The sequence below is a fragment of the Podarcis raffonei genome, chromosome 2 (genome assembly GCF_027172205.1).
Source record: "Podarcis raffonei isolate rPodRaf1 chromosome 2, rPodRaf1.pri, whole genome shotgun sequence".
NCBI classification, from domain to species: domain Eukaryota; kingdom Metazoa; phylum Chordata; class Lepidosauria; order Squamata; family Lacertidae; genus Podarcis; species Podarcis raffonei.
In genome coordinates, this window is record NC_070603.1 from 51,972,430 (window position 1) to 51,994,605 (window position 22,176).

At 44.9% G+C, this 22,176-nt stretch overlaps 1 protein-coding gene across 1 annotated transcript in view; it reads left to right on the forward strand.

Annotated features, from left to right (window-relative positions):
• Positions 1-372: 372 nt before the first annotated feature.
• STK10 (serine/threonine kinase 10) overlaps positions 373-22,176 on the forward strand; it is a 67,444-nt gene continuing 45,640 nt past the window's right edge. The window contains exon 1 of the mRNA XM_053376601.1: positions 373-863. Coding sequence (XP_053232576.1) covers positions 708-863 — 156 coding nt within the window. The 5' untranslated portion in view covers positions 373-707. The remainder of the gene's footprint in view (positions 864-22,176) is intronic.

Consider the following 22,176-nt stretch of genomic DNA (forward strand, 5'->3'; position numbering starts at 1 on the left):
TGCTCGCCGGGTGGCTTCCCTTCCTGGAGAGACCCCTCTTCTTCCCGATCCCCAGCAGGGGCAAAGGAATCGGAAACGGAAACTACAATTCCCTTGGCCCCTTGCGAGGGGTGTTTGCGAAGGAGGGACGCTGTGGAAGCGGCGGAGGGCTGCTTGGCCGAGCGGGGGGCGGGGCCAGGAAAGACACGCAAGTGGCGGCTCCGAGAGGAGGAGGCGGGGCGAGCGGGACGCGGAGGGCTCGCGGTGTGGCCAGGACGGGGCGGGGGCAGAGATGCGCGCCCAAGCCCGAGCAGGTGAAGCGGCGCTGCGAGGCCACTCCACGCGCTTGCCTTGAGCGCTCTCTTCCCCGGCCGGGCCGGAGCGGCCCCGGGGTGGTCGCTGCGAAGCGCCGGCTCCTGCGCTCTCCTGCGAGGGGGCGCGCCACGCGTGGCCGCGGAAGCGCAGAGAGAGGCAGCCGAGCAGGCTGAGCCGATCCTTTCGCTTTCCCAGCCGAGGCAACGGTGCGTCTGCCGGGCAGGAGTTGTTCTTGCGCGCTGCTCTCCAGAGCGGCTCTGAGTTCGAGAGCTGCTGCCCAACCAGCCGGTGCCTGCTGCCGCTTGCCTCTCGCGGACTAGCCGACCGCAGCGCCTGCTGGCTCGCCGGACCCGTTTCCCTTCTGCCCTCTCGGTTTATGGTCGGACCATCGAGGGCCAGCCCGGGGCAGTGCCATGGCGTTCGCCAATTTCCGCCGCATCCTGCGCCTCTCTGCCTTCGAGAAGCGCCGATCCAAGGAGTATGAGCACGTTTGCCGGGACCTGGATCCCAACGAGGTGTGGGAGATCGTCGGAGAGCTGGGCGACGGCGCCTTCGGCAAAGTCTACAAGGTGAGCAAGAAGATGCGGTGGCGGGAGCGAGTTCGAGTTCAGCGCGCCTTGCATGCGCGTGGGGTTTGCCTGATGGGGTAAGGTAAAAAGGTAAATGAACCGGCAACTTCACGAAACGAAGAAGGAAAGGCTGGCGCATGGGATCTCTCGAGTCTCGCGTTCACAAGAACACATTGCAAACCGCGTTAGGTAGCAATGTATGCAGTTCGGAGGGTAGCGAGCCGTGACACAAGACTTTCCTCAGAGGAGCTGAGAGTTCATTTTCAAAGTCACGTGGAGTTCTCCCCAAACACTTAGGGGTTTCGATATACCCCTACAGGATAAGTTGTTATACTTCTGTTGCTGTACTCTGAGAAAGGGGGAGGGGGGTAAATTATCTTGTAGCGTGTCACTCGTCCTCTTTGAAGAAGTGCCTTTCCTTCTCTCCTTCATTGCTTCAACTCCTCTGTGAAGCTGGATTTGGGCATTCATAAATGTGAAACTTACCCGTATCCCGTGGTGTGAGTTAACTTTTGCATCGGGAACACACGTGGATAGATCAGAATGATCACTGCCTTTCCCAATCTCCCTCCCCCGGCTTTTTAGTAGGTTGAGGAATCCTGCAAACCCCACAGCTGTGTGCGTACGGATTTTGTTTGGATAACTTTACTCCTTGTACACATGGCAAGTCTGTGCAAACCATCCTGGATAGAAAAATATTGTTCCTTACCAGTGTGAATAATACAGTTCAGCAATTGAAAGGCATTAAGTATTGCAAGGAGAAATAGCCAGAGACCTGCTAGATCCAACCAAAAGCCTCTCTGGTCCAGCATAGGCCAGGCCACTGGCCAACCAGAAGCTGCAAGGGCCGGCCCTAAATACTTTGCTGCTTGAACCAGTTAAAGTTCTAAAGCACAGCCAAGTTATTCTGGCACTTAAGGTAGAAAGCTCCGCAACAATTTTCCTCTTCCCCAACAGTAAAAGTACAATAAATATTAAACTAAATAACTTAATTTGATGCCCCACCATGGCACCCACACACAGCTGGCCAATGGTAGGGCCCGTGCCTGAGCAGGATATGAGTGCAGTTGCCCTTTTTTGCCGATTTCCCCCAGCAAGTGGTATTCATAGGCATGCATGCCGCCTCTGGCCCTAGCAATCACAGCTAGGAGCCTCCCATAGCTGCTGTCACATTCATGTAGCCTGCAAAGCCTTGAGAGGAGGTTAAATCCTTCTTCCATTTGGTTGGTAGCAAATTCTTACTGGGTTTCGTTTCATGTAGGAATGGTGTTGGGCAATGGGGGATGAAAGAAAATATTCCGTGAAAGAATTTTTAATTTATCCTTGCTTCTTATGAGAGTGGCATTCATGGCAACAGGTGGGGATGGAGTTGGGGATCAAGTGTCCTCTTTCTATATGTCCATGTAGAGCCCCCCCCCCCGCAGGAGCACATGTCTTACCAGAAGTCTGTAAATCATATAGACTGTGTGTTCCTTCAGGGGAGATGTGGCGTAATCTTGGATTAAAGAGGTAGTGCAGATTTAGGGGTGCCCTGCATTTTGTTGTTCTATTCTCCCTGCCTCCGATCCAACACCTCTCTCTTTTAAATTGTAAGCTCCTCTGAGCAGGAACCCTAGAAGCTCAGCCCCAGTATGTTTCAGTAAGACACATCAAGTTCCTGTTAGTAGGTATTTCTAGATGGATGCTTTGACAATACTGTTCATCAGTCTTCCCCAACCTGGTGCCCTCTAGGTGTTAAGATCTACAGCTGTGCATGCTGAGAACAGCTGTAGTTCATAACGCCTAGAAGGCACCAGGTTGGGGATGATGGGAGACTGAGTTATAGTCAAAAACATCTGAAGAACTTCAGGTTGGGGAAGGCTGCTCTCTGCCACATAGATTTTCTCAGCTGAGTCAGCTAATTGGGTCCAATTCATGATAATGGGCAGCTTTATTTATAAAATGTCAGGGAGATGCTCTACAGATCGCTTGCTGTTCCAGATGTTGGTCTTAGTGCTTTATATTTACATATATAAAAATAGCTTCATGTTCGGACTTCTTTCCTCCCCCGCCCCCACTTCCCCCATTTGAGTGTCTTCAGGTGTTGAATCTAGAGCTGTCTTCAACTTTACCAGACAAATCCTTTTGGGGAGCCTGGATTGACTTGGCAAATCTTGTTAGTAATAGTGACTAGAAGCTAATGAGAGGCCAGCTGGGCTCATTTGCAGGGGGGGTATGAAAGCTGCTAGATTGGAGACAGATTTCTGGGGAACAAGGTTAGCAAGAGCCCAATTGGGGCTTGGGCAAGTAGAGGTGGTACTGTAAGGTGAGGCTAGTCATGGAGTCTGGCCATACGTTAGACTTTAGAGATGAAGGGAACTGGCTTGGATCCCTGCCCTTGGTAAGTGAAGTACAAATTGCTGAAATGGCTGGTGTAGTGCAGGGACCGCAGCTCCCTTTTTGTGGAAGTAAGAATAAAAAATTGACCTGTTTTTCAGCAGTTGCAACAGATAACACTGCCACAATTACACAAGGCAGACTTAGCCAACCTGATACGCAGCATGCTAATTGGGGCTGAGGTGAGTTGTAGTCCAAAACACCTGGAGGGCAGAAGGTTGGCTAAAGCTGGCTTAAGCAATATGCAAGGGTACTAGGCTTGAGGAGGGCTGATAGTGGCTCATCTGACTGCACTTCAGTCTAGGTTCTTTGACAATTCTGTTGGCTACACACAATAATGGCTGTCAAGAATCCATTGTGGTAAACTATTTAAACCATGTGATGCATGTGTGTTCCCACTACTCTGGAAGGCAAGAATTGGTGTGTCCATCCAAACCACAAGAGTAATAAACTGCCTTTCCTGTTACAATTCAGAAAAGCATTTAACTTTTGTGTTTAGTAGAAGCAATGTAGATAGAGACTGCCAGTGTCAGACTAAAATGCTGCTGCAAGTCTCTGGAAATCACTCATTTATGCCAGAAGCCTCTCCTGCTAAGAAAGTAAGATGAGACCTGCTAGATCAGGCCAGTGTCCCATCTAGTCCAGCATCCTGTTCTCCAGCAGCTGATACTCAAAAGCATACTGCCTCCAACAGTGAAGGTAGAACATAGCGCTCGGGGTTAGTAGCCATTGGATAGCCATATCCTCCATCAATTTGTCTAATCCTCCTTTAAAACCACCCAAGTTGGTGGCCACCACTGTCTCCTGTGGGAGCAAATGCCCACCTGTCATAGGGGAGTTCCTCCATCCTGTTGCTCCATGTCAGTCGCCCTTTTCTGAACATTTCCCAACTCCGCAATATCTTTTTTTGATGTGAGATGATCAAGACAGTACACAGTATTCCAAAGCAATCATATCATAAATTTGGATGGTGACATTATGATGTGAATAATTTTATTTTCAGCTAGTTGTCCCTGTTCTGTTTTTTGTTGTTGTTGTTTTTTAAGACTGGATGGGGGAAGCACTGCACTCATCAATAAAAGAGAAAGAAACAGGGAATGGGAGAGGTACCCAGTCTGTGATACCAGCTGGAGGAATGTGTCACTCTCCGAATACTGTAGCTCACTGTTAAAAAGCATTTATTTGGAAATTAACATCCATTTAAATGGATCTTTTCAAGTGTGTCTAAAGGCCATGCTCTGGTTATTTCCCTGCATGAATTATCACAACTAACCCCCCAACAGCCTTCCTGACCCCCTTCCCTTTGTTCCGTGTATGTCTGCTGCCAAGACTGTCCATCTCCCCCAGTAGTTGTGGGCTCTGGCCCAAAAAAGCTTAACTTTTAAGACACCACAATCTTGTACATTTGGTTCAGTGGGGCTTGCTTCTTAGAAATTGGCATAAGATTGCAGCTAAACTAACAGACATAGTTGCCTCCCTGGAATAATTCTGATTGAGTGCACCACTCCTCAACCCCATCATTGTACCATTCATACCCAACATGAATTTCTTCTCCTTACTTCATGGTCGTTTAAGCATGATTTCTCTTCATGGTCTTTTAAACATGATTTTTTCTTTGGGCAAGGGCTTCATTGTTCAAACAAAAACCCAGGGAATGAGCTCAGCTTCCACTCCTTTCTTTGTACTTGATCAGACTTTTCCATTTCCTCCACCTCCTTTCACTTCTTCCTTATACCCCCTTTCCTGTTTGCTTGTTTTTAAATCCAGCCAAAGTCAAGCAGAGCTCCAGTGGGCGAGAGATGCAACACAATTGCCGCTGCAAGCTTACTCAGAAGTTGTCCCACTGCTTTCAGCGTGGCTTACCTCTCAGGAAAGTGCGGCTTTAGGCCTGTGCTTGGTTTTCCCCATTGAAATAGTGGAATTTAAGCATTTTGGAGGGCCAGATTATGCCCCCTTGCCGACATGGGCAGTCCTTGATGTATGAGTAGCTTCTTGTAAAAATTTTGGGTTGGAAGGGAATTTAATTGTGCAAAGATAAACAAATTTAAGGTGTAGTCCTATGCACATTTGCTTGGAAATAAGCCTCACTGAACACAGTTGGAGTTACTTCAGCATGGGACTGTGCTGTAAGTAAGGTAAGATGGAAGACTTCTCTATCTCACTTCTTGTATAACTGAATGGGAAGAGGGCATGGCAAGCTTGGGTGCCCGTAGGCTCCAGAGTATGCCCAGTGATGTCACTGGTCCTGAGCCACAGCCCAGAGACCTTTGAGCCTGCACAAACAGGGCAGATTGGGACTTCCCTGCCCTCCGAATGCCATGGCGAGGGTGGCAGCTTTGTTGTCAGATTATCAGCTTGGAATCCTTGTCCAGAACCTCAAACTTCTTGTACATGCAGTTCTCTTAGTAGTTGATTGCGAGACGGGGTGAGGAGTATGTAAAACACTCCAACAGAGTGATGTGTAGATCTAAGAAAACTGAACTACGTAGCATATAAGCAACATGCTGTATAAGAACATCCATTTTGTTTAAATGCTGTGTAATATAAACCATATATATTTCATAGTGGGACTCATGCAGTGAGTAGATGCAGCAGCACCGGTCCCCTAAACTGAACTGTGGCCGAGAGAGCTTCAGGTATCATTCAGTTTCTCTGAACTGGCTTTCTATGAATTAATAACCAGCCTGTATTGAAAAGACTCTGCTTCACATCTCAGCTCAACCAGGAATTGGGCAAATTGTTCTTTGCTCAGCCTCACTGGCGAATTTAGAGATAATCCTCCCTATTTTTACAGAGTTGTTATTATGAACATGCATAGCATACAGTCATAGGAGTGAATCCTGCTGGCTTCAGTGGGGCTTAGGATTGGACTGTAATTCGCACGCAGCAATCATCAGTCAGCACTTGTTTTTCAATAAATTTGAGGTGTACTGTATAACTTCGGTAACCCAAGACTGCACGATTGGCGGTGGTGTCATAGGTGAATCATGATTGTGTCAAACAATTTGAGGCTTCTTGGTCATCTGTTCTGGGTGATTTATTCACATCTTGTTGGCATGTTAAGGATACTCTCCCTTGCTTGTGTTATGAAATGAAAAGCTTGCGGGAGGGGGAATGGAATGTATTTTAAGAAGTGCCTATCATCACATATGTTTACTATAGATACAGTTTATATACCTCTCCATGAGACTTCCTCTCAGCCAGAACAGGGACTTCCTGGTTCATTTTAAAACACCAAGTGGAAGGCAGAGATTGGGCCAAGGTCACTCAGTAGTTCAGAAAGTGGTCTTTAGCAACCCTCACGCTCTCTTGAAGTCACTTGTTGATGCAGCTGCTGTGAAATTAATAATAATAATAATAAAAACACAGGCTGCATGCAGGTGGGTAACTTTCCTGCTCTCCAGAGAGCAGTACACAAGAAGACAAAGGAGCTGCCATAAGTGTCCCCTTCCTTCAAGTGGGCATTCTAGCTCTAGCATCTTTCTCCATTCCCCATGGAGCAAAAGAACTGCAGTGGTACCATACGTTTCAGGTTACAGACTCCGCTAACCCAGAAATAGTACCTCAGGTTAAGAACTTTGCTTCAGGATGAGAACAGAAATCGTGCTCCTGTGGCGTGGCAGCAGCAGGAGGCTCCATTAGCTAAAGTGGTGCCTCAGGTTGAGAACAGTTTCAAGTTAAGAACGGACCTCTGGAATGAATTAAGTACTTAACCAGAGGTATACAAATGTATCTGAACTCAGGAGGGGAAGGGGTGGGTGTTTTGTGTAAGTCAGTTCCTCAACAGGGATAGGATGCCACACACTATGGTTGAGATGGCTTGAGAACCCCAAGGGAAACGGATGGTCCTCCAGGCATTGCTGGGCTGATGCAACTCTCGCCATCTCTGACCTAGTGACAGTTCTGCCTAGAGCTGATGGGAGTGCCAACAACATATTTAGGGTCAAAGGTTGCCACCCTTGCCTCCAGATGAGTCAGTAGGAGCACCAAGGAGGGTCCAATCCTTTCCAGGCAGGGTGCAGGAGGCTCAGATGCCTCTAAGCTCTTGTTCCCCCTGACAACCCATTGTACCAAGCCATAGACAGCTCTCAGCCAGTGTCTTGGAACAACAATTATCCCAGTAAATCTGGAATAATGTTATGACATCCAGCAAATGGCTCAGTAATTACTGCGGTTTTCCCAGTTTAATTACCAATTTAACTAGGGTAAGTTTGGCTGTCCCCAAGGCATTCCTCATCATGTCCTCGTCATCATGTCCTGTGTCTGCCAGCAACGCACAGAAAATAATTGTTGGGTGCAAAACGACCTGACGAATAAGCACTCTGAATGTTTTACGTTGAGGAATTTGGGTTGCATGCAATGAGTTTATGGGAAAAATATATTGCCCTGTCTTTTTTAAAATGAGGCTTATCAGCTGCCTTTAAAATGTGTAACTTGCCTAGATTAGAACAAGTGTCTCTCACTTTGTCTTTAATCATCTTCCTCAACCCATGCATATGTTGAGGGGGAACACATATCCCATCTCAAATTGTGGAAACTGGGACAAAAGAAATGCTTGTTGTTGTTTAAGAAAAGGGAAGGGAAGTAAGGGAGATTCAGTGGTGTGGTGGTTCAGTGCTGAGCACCATTGCAGTATAGATTCATTTTAATGGGTGTCTCTCTCAGCAAAACAATACTAATTTGATTGCTTTTGTGCAACAGATGTTACCGTGTCAACACAATAGCCTTAAAAAGAAAAAGAAAAACATTTAGAATAATTTTGTTTCTACACCATTGAAGCTTTTTTAAATACAGAATAAAGCAGACCTTTTGGTTAACTTGCATATATGCACGGGGATCAAAGGAACTATTGGTGTTACAGGTTGAAGCAGATACACTGGGAGAGATTTTGTTTTGTTTTTTTTTAAAGATATTTATTGAAATTTTCCACTTTAATACATTTAAAAAATCCAAAAAGAAAAAACAAAAAAAGTTAAAAACACATAAAGTTTACAATCCTTATTTTTCTATAACATATTTCCCTGACTTCCCCACACCTCCCCTTCTTATATTCCAATTCAAATTGTTAGTTCAACAAGTTCTTATCCCCAATTTTTAACCTTTTTCTGTTTAGTTCATTTTAAAAAAGCCAATTTTGCCTTATAAACATCAATATTTATACATCAATTCTCATTCTTAAAACTATTTTCTAAAGTCGACCCAAATTCCCTTCCACGACTTCCCCAATTTTCATACAAATAGCAAAACAAAATAAAAGCAAAAACAGATTGTAATTATGCACCCTTTGGATCCCCAAACTCCACCCCCCCTTTCCCGGTTTCAATCCCCAACAGATGTCCATCAGTCTTGATCTACTATCAGCCTGGAGATCTCACCTCCGAGGCTCTTAATTCTCTCTCAATTCCTCTCTGCCGGTTTTTTTGATAGTCCTTAATATTAAACACCAGATCTCGGAGAAGCTCTAGCCAAATGGGATCCATATTTCTTCCAGCCAGACCTCCATACTTAAAAGTGGAGCCCGAATCTTGTTTCTTACTCCTTTCAAGTCCAAATGTCCCCAAAGCTCCAACTTCCACCTTAATCAGATTTGTAATCCTTGGATCTTCAGATCTCCACATAAGGAGATCTCTCCATTCTTCAATCTCCAATTCAAACCAGATTTTCGACATCAAGTTCTTATTTTCCTTTGTAGCCATCATGTCAGGCCACTGGCTCTCCTTTGTCATCTGCAGCATTACAGCTCCTCCTTCCTTTTCCTCAGGAACAACATATATCTCTTTCTCCACACTCTCAAAGTTCCCAAGTTTCTCTTCTTGTCCAGCTGCATAAACTTCCTGAGTCAAATCCTTATCAAATTCAATGAATTTATTTACTGTTAAGTCCAGAGTTGCAACATTTGTAGCCAAAACATCAATTTGGCCTTGTAACTTTCCCAAGAGAACAAAAACTCTGTCCAATTTAGCTTGTATTTTCCCTCCTTCAGCCATTCTTGTAATGTCCCAAAACCCCCTCTAGAGGGATTTTGGTTACTTAATATTCCTTCCAGTTCAAATCCAAAAGTCAAGTTAGTTTGTATCAGTTCTTCCTTATTTTCAACAAATTATAACCAAATTGTAACAAATATAACCAGCAGAGACAACAGAAACAAAGTTCTCTTTTTCAGCTTTGACAGCTAATTTGACAGCTGTCAAACTCTTCAATACCTCTTCAACAGGCTCTCTCGCGGATCACTCCCGGGTCCGGGGGGGTGGCACTTCAGCTCCCAAAATTAGTTCTTATCCTCCAGTAAAATTACTTATACTGCCAAATCGTGAAATTAATGTCTTTTATCCAATAAACAAGAAAAAAAATTCTCTCGACCTTAGTTAGCTGATCCTTGCTTAAGATTATTTACAAGACGGGGAGACGGACTTCCTGTTTGCGCCTTCCCCGATCGTGCCTAATTCAAAAATAAAATTTTCTTTGTAAATCCAATTTCCGTACTACTCACGGGTTGTTGCTTTTAAAGTCCAATTGTTCACAAGAAGAAGTCAGCGCTCTCCGACCATGGCATGCAGCTTCACTCCGCAGGAGAAGCAGTCGACTCTCAGCACCGCGCCGCTCGCCCCGTCCCCCGTTCCGAAGCCTTTAAAAAGGCTCCTTCGCGGGTCGGGGGGCGCAAATGGTGCCCGCCGAGTCACCAAGTTCACAGGCTTCACCGCCTGTGATTTCTGAGGGTCCCTGCGTCGCCGCCGCAGCAGGACCCAACTCCTGCGGAGCCGATTCCCTCCGGAGCTCGGAGGGAATCCGCCATTAGCCGATGGTGCTAACCCGGAAGTCCACTGGGAGAGATTTTGCACGAGGCATTACTGACAGGTGCAGCACTTAGTGGAAAGCATAAGACTCTTAACTACTGAAACAAAGTCTGCTTAGCATTTATGTTGATCCAGTCCAAAATCCATTTAAAGCAATTAGAAGCTCTGCAGAGGACTCTGGATCTTCCAGTTCTGTACATCTGAGCTTGCTAGGTATGAGAAGGTAATCCCTTGTAATTTAGAGAGTCTCTGAAGTCTGCAGGATGCTCTGCACATCCTTTCGATCTCTGTCTACTAAAAATGGCAACCCATGGCCAAGTTCCTTCCTGTTCCTCCTTAACATCTTGCTCTGTGCCCTGTGTCAGGACTCCATTGTTCTCTGCCCTTTCTGTACCACGCCCACTGCCTCCACAATTCCCCATAAACAGCTGCCACTTGTGAGTGCAAAGAACTGCCCATCAAGAGACAAGAGTTGAAGCTGACATGGGGGTGCCATTTTTGGGCAGTGGCCCCATCCCTCATTGGTATATATGTATATCAGTCTTCAATCTACAGCAGAAGGGATTGACGCTCCTTGCTGCTGCCAACATTTTGTTCTTCATTTCCTCTGACAGTAAAAACAGATGCCCTGGAGCATCAAGAAGCTGAGCGTGACTCTCAGCGTTATGTGGGTGGGGCTTTGTTAGCTGTAAACCAGGCAAAGGAAAGGTATATTGTGTTATGGGCCGTTTGAAATGCTTGACCAGCTTGTATGATGCACAGACCTATACCACAGTGGTGGATGCTCGAAGCAAAATAGCCCAAAGAAACTTTTTACACATGCAGGCCGAAGGTCAGCTTGCTAGAATGTTGTTGTACCACTGCAAATACTGGAGCAGGAAAGTTGATCTGCATTTTTGAGCGTGTCCCAAACCAGGGCTGCCCGCCTTGCTAGAACAGCAGGGATGCATCTGTGCCTCTTGTGAAATGCTATCGCTCTGTTCCAGAGGCTACTGATGAGAACACCTACGCCCCTGATAACTCGACTGTGGCAGGATGTGTTTTGCTAGGGTGGCCTCTTGACACTGCCTGTTTCTGCAGCAAACAATGTACTGAAGTAACTTCCTGCTGAAAATGTGGTCTGGGTTTTTTTGTTTTTGTAAAGTTCTCTGTTCTATTGGTGTTGCAATATGCCCTAACTATAGCAATCCTCCGCTTTCCATTTCAAATAGCCATTTTCTTAAGTACACTGAAAATGTCTGTCTCCTTATCCTCCATTCAGCACAAAATCATCATTTTTTAAGGCTGCAATACTAACCGTGCTAACCTGGGAGTAAGGCCCAGTGAATTCAGTAGGACTGACTTCTGAGTAAATATAGGATCATAGAATTCTAGAATCGGAAGGTACCCCAAGGGTCATCTAGTCCAACTCCCTGCAGTGCAGGAATCTCTGATAGATGCCTATCCAACCTGTGATTAAAAATCTCCAGTGAAGGAGAGCCCACCACCTTGCGATGTTGAACAGCTCTTAAGAACAGCAAGTTCTTCCTAATGTTTAATTGGAATCTCCTTTCTTTAACTTGAATCCATTGGTTTGGGTCTTACCCTCTGGAGCAGGAGAAAACAAGCTCGCTCCATCTTCCACATGACATGACAGCTCTTCGAATATTAGAAGATACCAGTAGCTATCATATCACCTCTCAGTCCTCTCCAGGCTAAACATACCCAGCTCCCTCAAGTGTTCCTCATAAGGCTTGGATTTCAGACCTTTGCTATCTTGGTTGCCCCCTCTGCACATGTTGATTAGGATTGTGCCATAATTCAAACATTTGAGGTGATTATTTTTAGAATCTAATGGCTGGGGAATTCCCTACACCTCCTCGAATGATCTGAACACTGCAAATCCCCTTCTCTCCTTCCTCCCTCCCCCACCCCAATCATTTTGTCAGATGCAATGTTGTCATTTCCTAGCTGAATGAAATTTATTTTGACCCTACCCTAGTGCTACATTTCCTGGATTTCGAGTACGAATATATCTCTGGCAAATTCTGCATGTGACAATTACAGTTCCGTGCTATTTTCCGCTAATGAATATATTTTTATGTTGTGAAATAAGTTACTTTCTTCCTGATTACGTGAATGAGCTCTAGAGGCTCCCGCATAGCTCCAAAGCCCATGAGCCAGCCTGCTTCATTTTGGATCAGAGCCACCTCTATTGTGAGGTAGTCCAAATATCTTCCAGGTGGGGATTATTGCCTCCACACCTCATTTGAGCTCTCAACCAGTTCACCAGAGGGCTCTTTGTGGTAGTTCCTTGACATTAATTTCCATACTGCAGAACTCTGCTGTAACTGCTGGACATGTCGGCCTTTTAATGCAGTGGCTTGCAATTGAAAGCGAGCAGAAGTTGAGATTTCTGACATTTGTGGTAAAGGTTCAGCAAACTTCTCCAAAAGGAAAATGCCAGCACAGCACTGGTGGCGCTGAGATGCTTCAAATATTCCAGGGATTCCTGCGTGCATTATGTGAGACCTGAAACTCTTAGAGGGCAATGTTTGACTGAATTAATCAGAGTCTTTCTTGACTGGCATAGCTCTCAGTCTTGAACTTCATTCCTATTCTTTTGCCCACTTGAGGCCTTCTGGCCTTCACAATAAGACACAGAAACCCTGGGGCTTGCTGAACAGCTATGTAAGGCTAATGTGGATGAAATACCGTATTTTTTGCACCATAACACTCACTTTTTTTCTCCTAGAAAGTAAGGGGAAATGTCTGTGCGTGTTATGGAGGGAATGCCTACGGGTGGCGGGGGGGTGTCTGCTGCAGTCGTGAGCAGAGGATCCATGGTTCCCCTTCGTTCCCTCCTCTGTGGCTCACTTTGAAACAGCAAAGTGGGAGAAGAGCCGCTGAGTGGGAAGGAGAGAGGGACAGAGAGCCTGCTTCTTTAAAGGAGCAAAGCGGGAGAGGAGAGAAGCCTTCTCCCCTTATACCCCTCTTCTTCATTATTAGCAGCATTCTTCTCCACCCAACCCACGCGTGCTTCTTCTCCCCTTAAACCCCTCTCCTTCATTATTAGCAGCATCCTTCTCCACCCACCCCACACATGCTCCTTGTCCCTTGAGTGCTTTTCCTTCCCTCCCCACTTAAAACGTGGTTACAAAGCATGGATCCACATGGATCCTCAGGATTTTTGCACTGGGTCACCCCAAATTCACCATCAGATCACATAGCATGTCCATGGCTACATCTTGCACCAAAAAAATCACGCACCCACTGTTGCCTGGGGCCGCAGTGGTGCAAAAACGTGGTTACAAAGCATGGATCCACATGGATCCTCAGGATTTTTGCATTGGGCTACTCCAAACTCACTGTCAGATCACATGTCTGTAGCCACAGCATGAACCACAAAAATCATACATCCACGGTTTCATTTAGAATATTTTTTTTTCTTGTTTTCTTCCTCTAAAAACTACGTGCGTGTTATGGTCGGGTGCGTGTTATAGAGCGAAAAATACGGTACTTATTGTCTTCAATTTGTGGCTGTTCTCCCTGTCGGCTCCAGGCAAGGCGATAGGTATTTGCATCTCCTGTGTTTTGACTTGCCCTAGTTAGCTTTAAAGCAATTCTGATAAGCTCTTACACAAATGGTGTCATATAACAGGTGCTTTGTTCCATGGCTAGCATTCTCTGCTTCTGAAACATCTAGTTACAATGACTAGAGAAATAATAGTGCCACTCAGCACAGCCTTTCCAATTTTTGCTTGATTCATGTAGCTTCATGTTTGTAGCAATCCTATGTGGCCCATGTTGACTTTCTAATCTGCTTCAGACATTCTATCTGAAGGCCCTGAAATGCCACCTCCTTCCACAAAGCCATTGACTCTTTTTATGGGCGGGGGGGAATACCTATATCTGAAAATGCACTGCACTTTTTATCTTTCCAATATCCCTCCCCCACCCACCCGCCTCAACCCTCTTCAATTTGGTTTTCATCCCATTCATTCAGCCAAAGCTGCACTTTGGTGGCAATCCAAACTCTTGGCATTTAGTGCTTAATAGAGCAGCATAGACACTGCCACAGTTCAGCCACTTGTGCTGGCAAGGGCAGAAGGGGTGGGTGGGGACAGGGCAAATAAACAACAACCCTTCTCTAGTCCAACTTCCAGCAGGGACAGATCAGTCTCAAAACGCCCCATTTCTGCTTGCCACCACCTGTGGGCATGCCATCAGCAATAGCTGCTGCCCACCCCCTGTTGGGGAGGCACATTAGGGCATTCCTTGTTGGCGGAGCTTCCCTCCAGCAGAACTAGGCAGGACAGGGTGAAGAGACATCTCTGTCCCATCCAAACGCCTGCCAGCACACCAACCAGAAGTTTTCCTAAAAGCAGCCTGCTTAAAACTGAAGACTCATTGAGTTATCTGCAGCTTTCAATACCGCTGTTAATCCACACTCTTAACCTCTTAACCTCTCTCTTTTGTATTGGTTTTTATGCTACAATGCCTTCTTCAAAGAGCTCTTATCTTGCTTTTTTCCATTTAGTTTCTGTCATTAGCTTTGTTCTTCCATCACATAGTAGGTTTTCACAGACATTCCATAAATTGAGACCAATTGATAGCCTGTACTTCTCAGGGCGGGACGCGGGTGGCGCTGTGGGTAAAACCTCAGCTCCTAGGACTTGCCGATCACATGGTCGGCGGTTCGAATCCCCGCAGCGGGGTGCGCTCCCGTTGCTCGGTCCCAGCGCCTGCCAACCTAGCAGTTCGAAAGCACCCCCGGGTGCAAGTAGATAAATAGGGACCGCTTACTAGCGGGGAAGGTAAATGGCGTTTCCGTGTGCGGCTCTGCCTCGCCAGGGTAGCTTCGTCACGCTAGCCACGTGACCCGGAAGTGTCTGCGGACAGCGCTGGCTCCCGGCCTATAGAGTGAGATGAGCGCACAACCCTAGAGTCTGTCAAGACTGGCCCGTACGGGCAGGGGTACCTTTACCTTTACCTTTACTTCTCAGGGCAACCTACAACAAAATCACAATACGATAACAATGGCAGAAATAATAGGTAAAGGTAAACATAGCCAGCAAAAACCTGTTGGAATGAAAATCTGGTACTGTCATTTTCACCTGATGGTTTTTTAAATGTACCCATTACCACTTTTATTCAAACAATATCCATCTCTCCACTCTGTTGTCTTCTCCAGTTCTTCCTGACCTCTTTTACTGTCTCCCCCACCCGAGTGACAAAAACCTACCTAACTCAGTATAAATAAAAGCAGGTTTTTAAGCTACATGATTACAGAGCAACAGTATAGTATCTTCTTATACTCTATTCGAGACAGTAAAATTGTGACTGCTTTCATACAACCACTAGATAATTATCCTTTCCTATATGCAGCTGAATACTAAATATTTGCTCAAATGCACTTTCAGCCAGGAAGCATACCCATCACTTCACCTCTGTGGTCAGTGGATTACTGAAATTGGGAAGAGGTCAGGGTTTCTGGCTGAAAGTTCCCATATAGCAGTGTGTCTGAAGCTCTGAACCGTTGTCCAAGTTTTATTTGGAATTGTGTTTGTAAATAGGACCGCTTTCCACTGCCGTGCTTCCCACCCTGGGACCCATTGAAGAAGGTCTGCTTTTGGGAGGGGGGCACTGCCAGTTCACAGTAGAACTGTGGTGGAGAAGATTTCTCATAATTGGAGGAAGAGAAGTGGAAGAACTAATCTTTCCACAAGGACCTACTTAATCTGACACATTTCTGGCATGTTTGACAAAGAGTAAACAAAAACAAACTGTAGCATTGGCTGCCTAAACCCCATTCCCTTATACTGACTCATGCTGGCCGTGCAACCCGCTGCTCAGCAATGTGGTTCCAAAGAAGTCAATTGCAATGAGTTGCTAAGAAACATCTAGCAAGTATGGGAAGTTGCCCTCTTTATGATCAAATATTCTTCCTAATCCCCACACCTCAAAACACCCACCACACACCCACACATACCCTGCTACAGGCCAGGTTTCCTCCTAAGAGGAGTGGGACATAGCTCGGTAGTAGAACACATGTTTTGCTTGCTGAAGGATGCATGTTGAACCGCAGGTCTCTGAACATTTACGTGATGGTTCACTCTTGTACACAATTCCTCTTTCCCTTCCTCTATTCTAGAATGGATTGTGTTAAAAACAAACTAAGCATGCTCACTACCTGTCACCATACAGCCTTGTGCTACTTCTCCAAGCCGGTGCACACAACATGGTGAGCCCAAACTATGACTTAGCAAAAACATGTTCTCCCTGATCAGTGCTTATAACCCTTTGCTTTTCCTGGCTCCTTTCTACTGCTGTGTCACTCTGAGATAAGCCAAGGTTTGACTTAGCATGTCATCCAAGCTGAGATGTCACTAGGCTCTTCCCTCACTACCTGTGAGCATATGCCTAGGCTAATGTACGTAGGATTGCAGCTTGAATGTCCCTCATGCTACAAAACTCCCTTCAGACAACGCATTGGAGAGAGAGACAACCCTTATCCACAATTAGAACAGCATACTGGATCAGACCAATGGCCCAGCTAGTCCAGCATCCTGATCTCACAGGTGCCAACTTGATGCTTGTGGGATCTGAGCACAAGAGCATTCTTTGCCTCCTGGGGTCTCCCGCAACTGGCATTTTGGAAGCATTGCTTCCTCTTTTTTGCAAGAAGGGAGTTTGTTACATCTCTTTTGTGACTTTGACCTTAGAATGCTGTGGAGGAGCCAATCAGTGAACACTCCCAGACATTGCAGAGCATGCAGTGATAGGATTCTCCCCTGCAATCTGAGGTGAAAGGCACAGAAGGACTGTGCTGTGGGTTCCCCCACCCCTCAAAGGTACAGATTGACTAGAATGCCTTTGAAGTTCTTCACTGCCCCTCTTGGCAGCAGGTAAATTATTACCTATAGTTCTGAACTCCTTTCCAGGCTCTGAACATTCTTTGCACATTCTTTGGCTCATATGTAAGTATGATTCATTTCAGAGCTGTCAGCGGTTGACTTCATTATGTGGTGCTGTAATTGTTACTAGCATTTTTAAAGATCTCGCTCCATCATTTGGACTACGCAGATAAAATGTGCTGGAACCCATTACTTCCAATGAATTTATCAACATGGCATAGGAGTAAAAGTTTGAGAGATGACACTTGATTCTTCCACTTTCTTTTCTTTTCTTTTCTTTTCTTTTTCTTTCTTTCTTTCTTTCTTTCTTTCTTTTTTTTTGAAGATGAAATTCTTGTTGAATCAATGCTGATCACAGCTTAGCTTCTGTTTCGTGGATGCTCTGAGGAAATGCCACTCCCTGTTCTCATCTAATGACCTTTTCCCAAACCACTTCTCTAAAACCTCCATAATGAGAATGTGCACCCTTGCTTTGAACTCCTCTATCTTGTTTTGTATGCATGTGTGCCTATATCTCTTTATCTCTTTATGTATATACTGGCAAGGTCAGTCACCTCTCCTGGATTGTTTACATACAGTGGTATATATGAGCGTAGCCATCCCTTGGAAAGTAATGGTATGTATTCTAGAATGTGGTGAAAAATGGAGGCATGCATTTTAAATAAATAGTTACCTCTTAAGTTATCACCTAATTTAAGTGTTTCCCTCTATATATTCAGTTGAATGTTGAGGCTTCTTGGTTACTGGTTGCTGTTCTGTAATGTACTGCAAGGTAAACATGGCGACCCCCATTGTTGGGATACTCTAACATGGCACCAATTTCAAACTCTCTTATGATCTGGCTGTAGGGTCACACTGGGGTAATCAGAAAGCAATTAACCATCTTGGTGTCCTCCTGTGATAATCTGAAGGATGAATTACTTGATGTATTGTGAGCAGGAGCGTGTAGCATGCAAAGATTTTTTCGTTCCAAAGAAAACTGTTTTGGTTTGGTGCTTGCTTTGGTTAGGATCCCTAACCTCCCTCATTGCAGAGTCTCTGGCACTCCCATTTAAGAATTACTTCTCTGGCACGTCTTGTTTTGCTTATATGTGTTAACAGAAGGTCTTTCAAGGCCTCTGTGGGAGCATTGCTTGGAACATGAGCATTTCTGGCGTGGCATGGGGCATGGAATCCATCTTAGAAACAAACCTTTTAAATGGATTTGCCACCCTCTGGACCCCACAATATGTTCTGTGGTGATTCTGAATTGCAGGGGTGAAGTGGGGGAATCTATTTTGATCTTTGACCTGGAACCTTGTGCAATTTAGTATCAGTACTTCTGCATTCTTCAAAATGCTTTCTTGCTTTACTGGAACCTAGAGAAGCTTTCACCTTGGGCAATTTTGAGGCGGAGGCATCGTGGTGGATTGCAGTTTCTTCATCTCAACACACACACCCAGCAAAATAAAAATAAAAATGGACAGTTTCTATTCCTTATTTGTATACTGAACAGACGCATATGCTCTACCACCAAAATATCATTTCATGAGCACAGTATCCTCTCTTGTGCTAGGAGAATAGCAGGATAATAGCTGCCATTTCTCTCCAGGACTAAACCCTAAACGATGTCCTCTTAATCAGCAGAACTTGATGTTTAGATTCACATGCATTGTTTGCAGTTCAGTGAATTATTTCTAAATATTATTTTTCACTCCTGCTCTTTTTTTCTTTTGGTCATTAGTCTTCCAAATTCTGCTGGGTGAATGCCTTGCTTTGTACCACAGAGAGCTGTGCTTCAGGGTTTTGAATCTTTAAACTCTGAAAAGTGGTCCCTTACAAACAAAACAGCTTGGCTGCCACACTGTAGTCATGACTATGTTATCTAATGCTATGCACCTTGTCACCCAATAATCCTTTTAACCTGATAAATGCACACTTGTTGTAGAGGGTGTCTGAATGTACTCCAAGAAAAGCTCCCTTGCCCTGAAATCATTCCCCCTGCTTAAAATGTAAATTGAAATTTTCAGGAGTATGTGTGGACTTCCTTTGAATTAATCAGATGAGATGATCTGAAAGGCAGCAGCTGCTGTTGACCCAAACTCCGAAGGAGATCATCATTTCATTTCTTTACTCTCAATGAAACACAGTGGCTGACTGCTGAACTTGACCGAACCCTTTTTTTCCAAATGGGAATGTAAGTTACAGAAAGACAAGTGTTATGTTCAGAGCAATCAATTTGGATGGGAATTTCCAGGTTTTAAAAAAGTCAGCTGCACCCCCAAAGGAATGCAGCATGTAAATGTGACCTATAAAACAATTCACAAATCTGACCATTGATAAACAACCATCCGCCATTGCCTCGTGAACAACAAAGTAACACTTTATAAAGCTCAAAAAAGCAACATTCTGATTGCCACACATTAATCAAGACATGCTATGTGACCTAGAACAACCAAACTCATGGCAATAGAAGGAAATGGTCATTTTAGACACATGGTGATTAAAAACAAAACAGAACCGTGAGGAGCAGCCCTTCTAAGAAGTGAAGCTACTATTGCCACTGTTACTACATGCACAATGTTTGCAGCATGGATCAGTAACCAATTGTGAGCCACAGTGTTATTGTGCATCATGTCCATAAAAGGAAAGGAGGCATCATACACTTGTCTAGATAATGCAGAGCCATTCCTTGCCACTCCACAATACAGTGGTGCCTCAGGTTACATACGCTTCAGGTTACATACGCTTCAGGTTACAGACTTCACTAACCCATAAATAGTACCTTGGGTTAAGAACTTTGCTTCAGGATGAGAACAGAAATCGTGCTCCGGCGGTGTGGCGGCAGCAGGAAGCCCCATTAGCTAAAGTGGTGCTTCAGGTTAAGAACAGTTTCAGGTTAAGAACGGACCTCCGGAACAAATTAAGTACTTAACCCAAGGTACCACTGTAATCCCTAAGCAAGGAGTAAGAGAATGTGCTTGTATCTCTGAAAGGGAGAATGCAGCCAATTATCAACCAACAAAGATCTCTTGGGACCAGATTATGGTGTCTCCTCCCAGCAAATACTTGCAGATGGCTCTCATAACTAACAACCAAATTCCGAACTGAACTAAAGATAGTGTTCCTAGAACAAGAGTGAGTGTGTGGGGCCATGGCCTAAAAAGACTAATGTGATTTTTGTTGGCATCAACAGAAGCAAAGGAAAGAATGCAGCATTGCTGTCTTCCGATCGTTCCATCAGCCATCCATCTAGGGATGCTATAGCGGTGGCTTTTCTGCAGTGACAGGTGGTTGGACAACTTGCCTCTTGAGATCTCTTCCAACTCTGATTCTCCGACAGCCTGTGATATGCAGTCTTGATGAGGCAATGCAGTTCCCCGAGCCTGTGCCATTCTGTGATGTTTTATTTCTCCTTTGATACAGAGTGCTCCCTGGCTCTACCAGGACAAAGAATATTTACATACTTGTGGGGAGGAATCACTAAGTAAGTCTTATTTGTGCACCCTGCAGTGCCTTGTTAATCCTGAACATTTCACTTATTTACTTCTATTTTTATGCTTGTACACAGAAGGCTGTGTGCTTTCCATCTCTGGTACTTAGAACACGCACGCGCACACACACACTGCTTTAGGTGCTCAGGATCACCTAAAGTTATCAACATTACCTTGTAGCAACATAAGTAAGGAATAAGCATTCACTGTACTGCTGCTTCAGTGTGGTAGGTGCTCTTGCAACCATGGAAGAGATGCCACTCTTGCTTTTACAGTCTTGTGCTGCTAGCAGCTAGTATGCACACACACTGGTTTTTAGAAGATCAGTTCAGATTTAAATATTCATTCATATGAAAGCTGACCGTATGTTGGACTGCTTGCACTGTTTTCTTAAAATGGAACTGCTGTGGTTCATAATCCAGCTGGCTTTGGGCAGCTTATATTTCTGGCACACGGGCACTCACCTGCTGAGTTCTCAGTATGATTTTAGGTCTTTGAACATTACTGGTTTCTTTTTTTAAAAAAATCCTTTGAAGGGAGTTTTGCTGTCTGAAGGGGAGGGAGAAAGGGAAGGTGCTTAATCTTCCAATCTGAATGTCAGCATTTTTCCTGGCTGGTTGTTCACAATAGGCATGAAGCAAAGAAGGCTTCTGTATAAATCACTCCTTTATTTTTAACAGTGGGGGAACACTATGGAGGCATTTTTTTGGTGTCCGTCAGGCAAAACTCCTTTTTAAAACTAGTAAGAGAGGTTTTAAGTCGTCTAAAATACCACTGGATAACCGGTTTAGTCACAATGGCCACTTTTTTCTTCTCTGCCCATTTAAAGCTCTTCAGGCAACTTGTGTCTCCACTTCACAACAAAATGTTCTAGAAGGCGCTATTTAGTAAAACCTTTAATGGTGTCACAAAACCCAAAAAACAATAGACATTTCCATGGTACTGGCACAATTCATTTCCATGCCCACCCACTGATAAATTACAGTGGTACATTGGGTTAAGTACTTAATTCGTTCTGGAGGTCCGTTCTTAACCTGAAACTGTTCTTAACCTGAAGCACCACTTTAGGTAATGGGGCCTCCTGCTGCTGCTGTGCCGCCGGAGCACGATTTCTGTTCTCATCCTGAAGCAAAGTTCTTAACCTGAAGCACTATTTCTGGGTTAGCGGAGTCTGTAACCTGAGGCGTATGTAACCTGAGGTACCACTGTACTTTATTACCTGCGTTTTGCCCACCCACTAACAAATTACTCCTGTACTGATCCGTTTGGGAAATGATACAGGACTATCCAAAGATTTCACCAGTTTGTGTTTTTCCCCTTTCCCTTTCCTAGCTGTGCTTTAAGGTCAGGTGTTCTTTGTATTAGGCTGCCAGCACAGGACCAGTGAAGAGCTGCAAGGGTGATACTCTGCCTGGTCTTCTGCCCCTACTAAGCCTCTGAGGAAGCTTTTCATTATAATATTTTATATTTAAATCATCTCTGAATTATTTCAAACTAGAAACAAAACAAAAAACCCCACAACAAATCTGATTCACTTAATAGTGAATACGCAGGTATTGCACATTGTGTGTGTGTGTGTGTGTGTGTGTGTGTGTTCATGTTAACACCTGGGACAGGAGCCCGTATCGACCCTTTCTACATAAAGGCCTTGGGTTCTGCCCCTCTCTCTTGACCATATTTTCTTTTCCCTCCCACTCTGTCATCCATGGTTTGTGAGTCCTGTTTGGAATGTGGCTTTATTGGATAATGTGCAAGAGGTCACTGATAAATGACC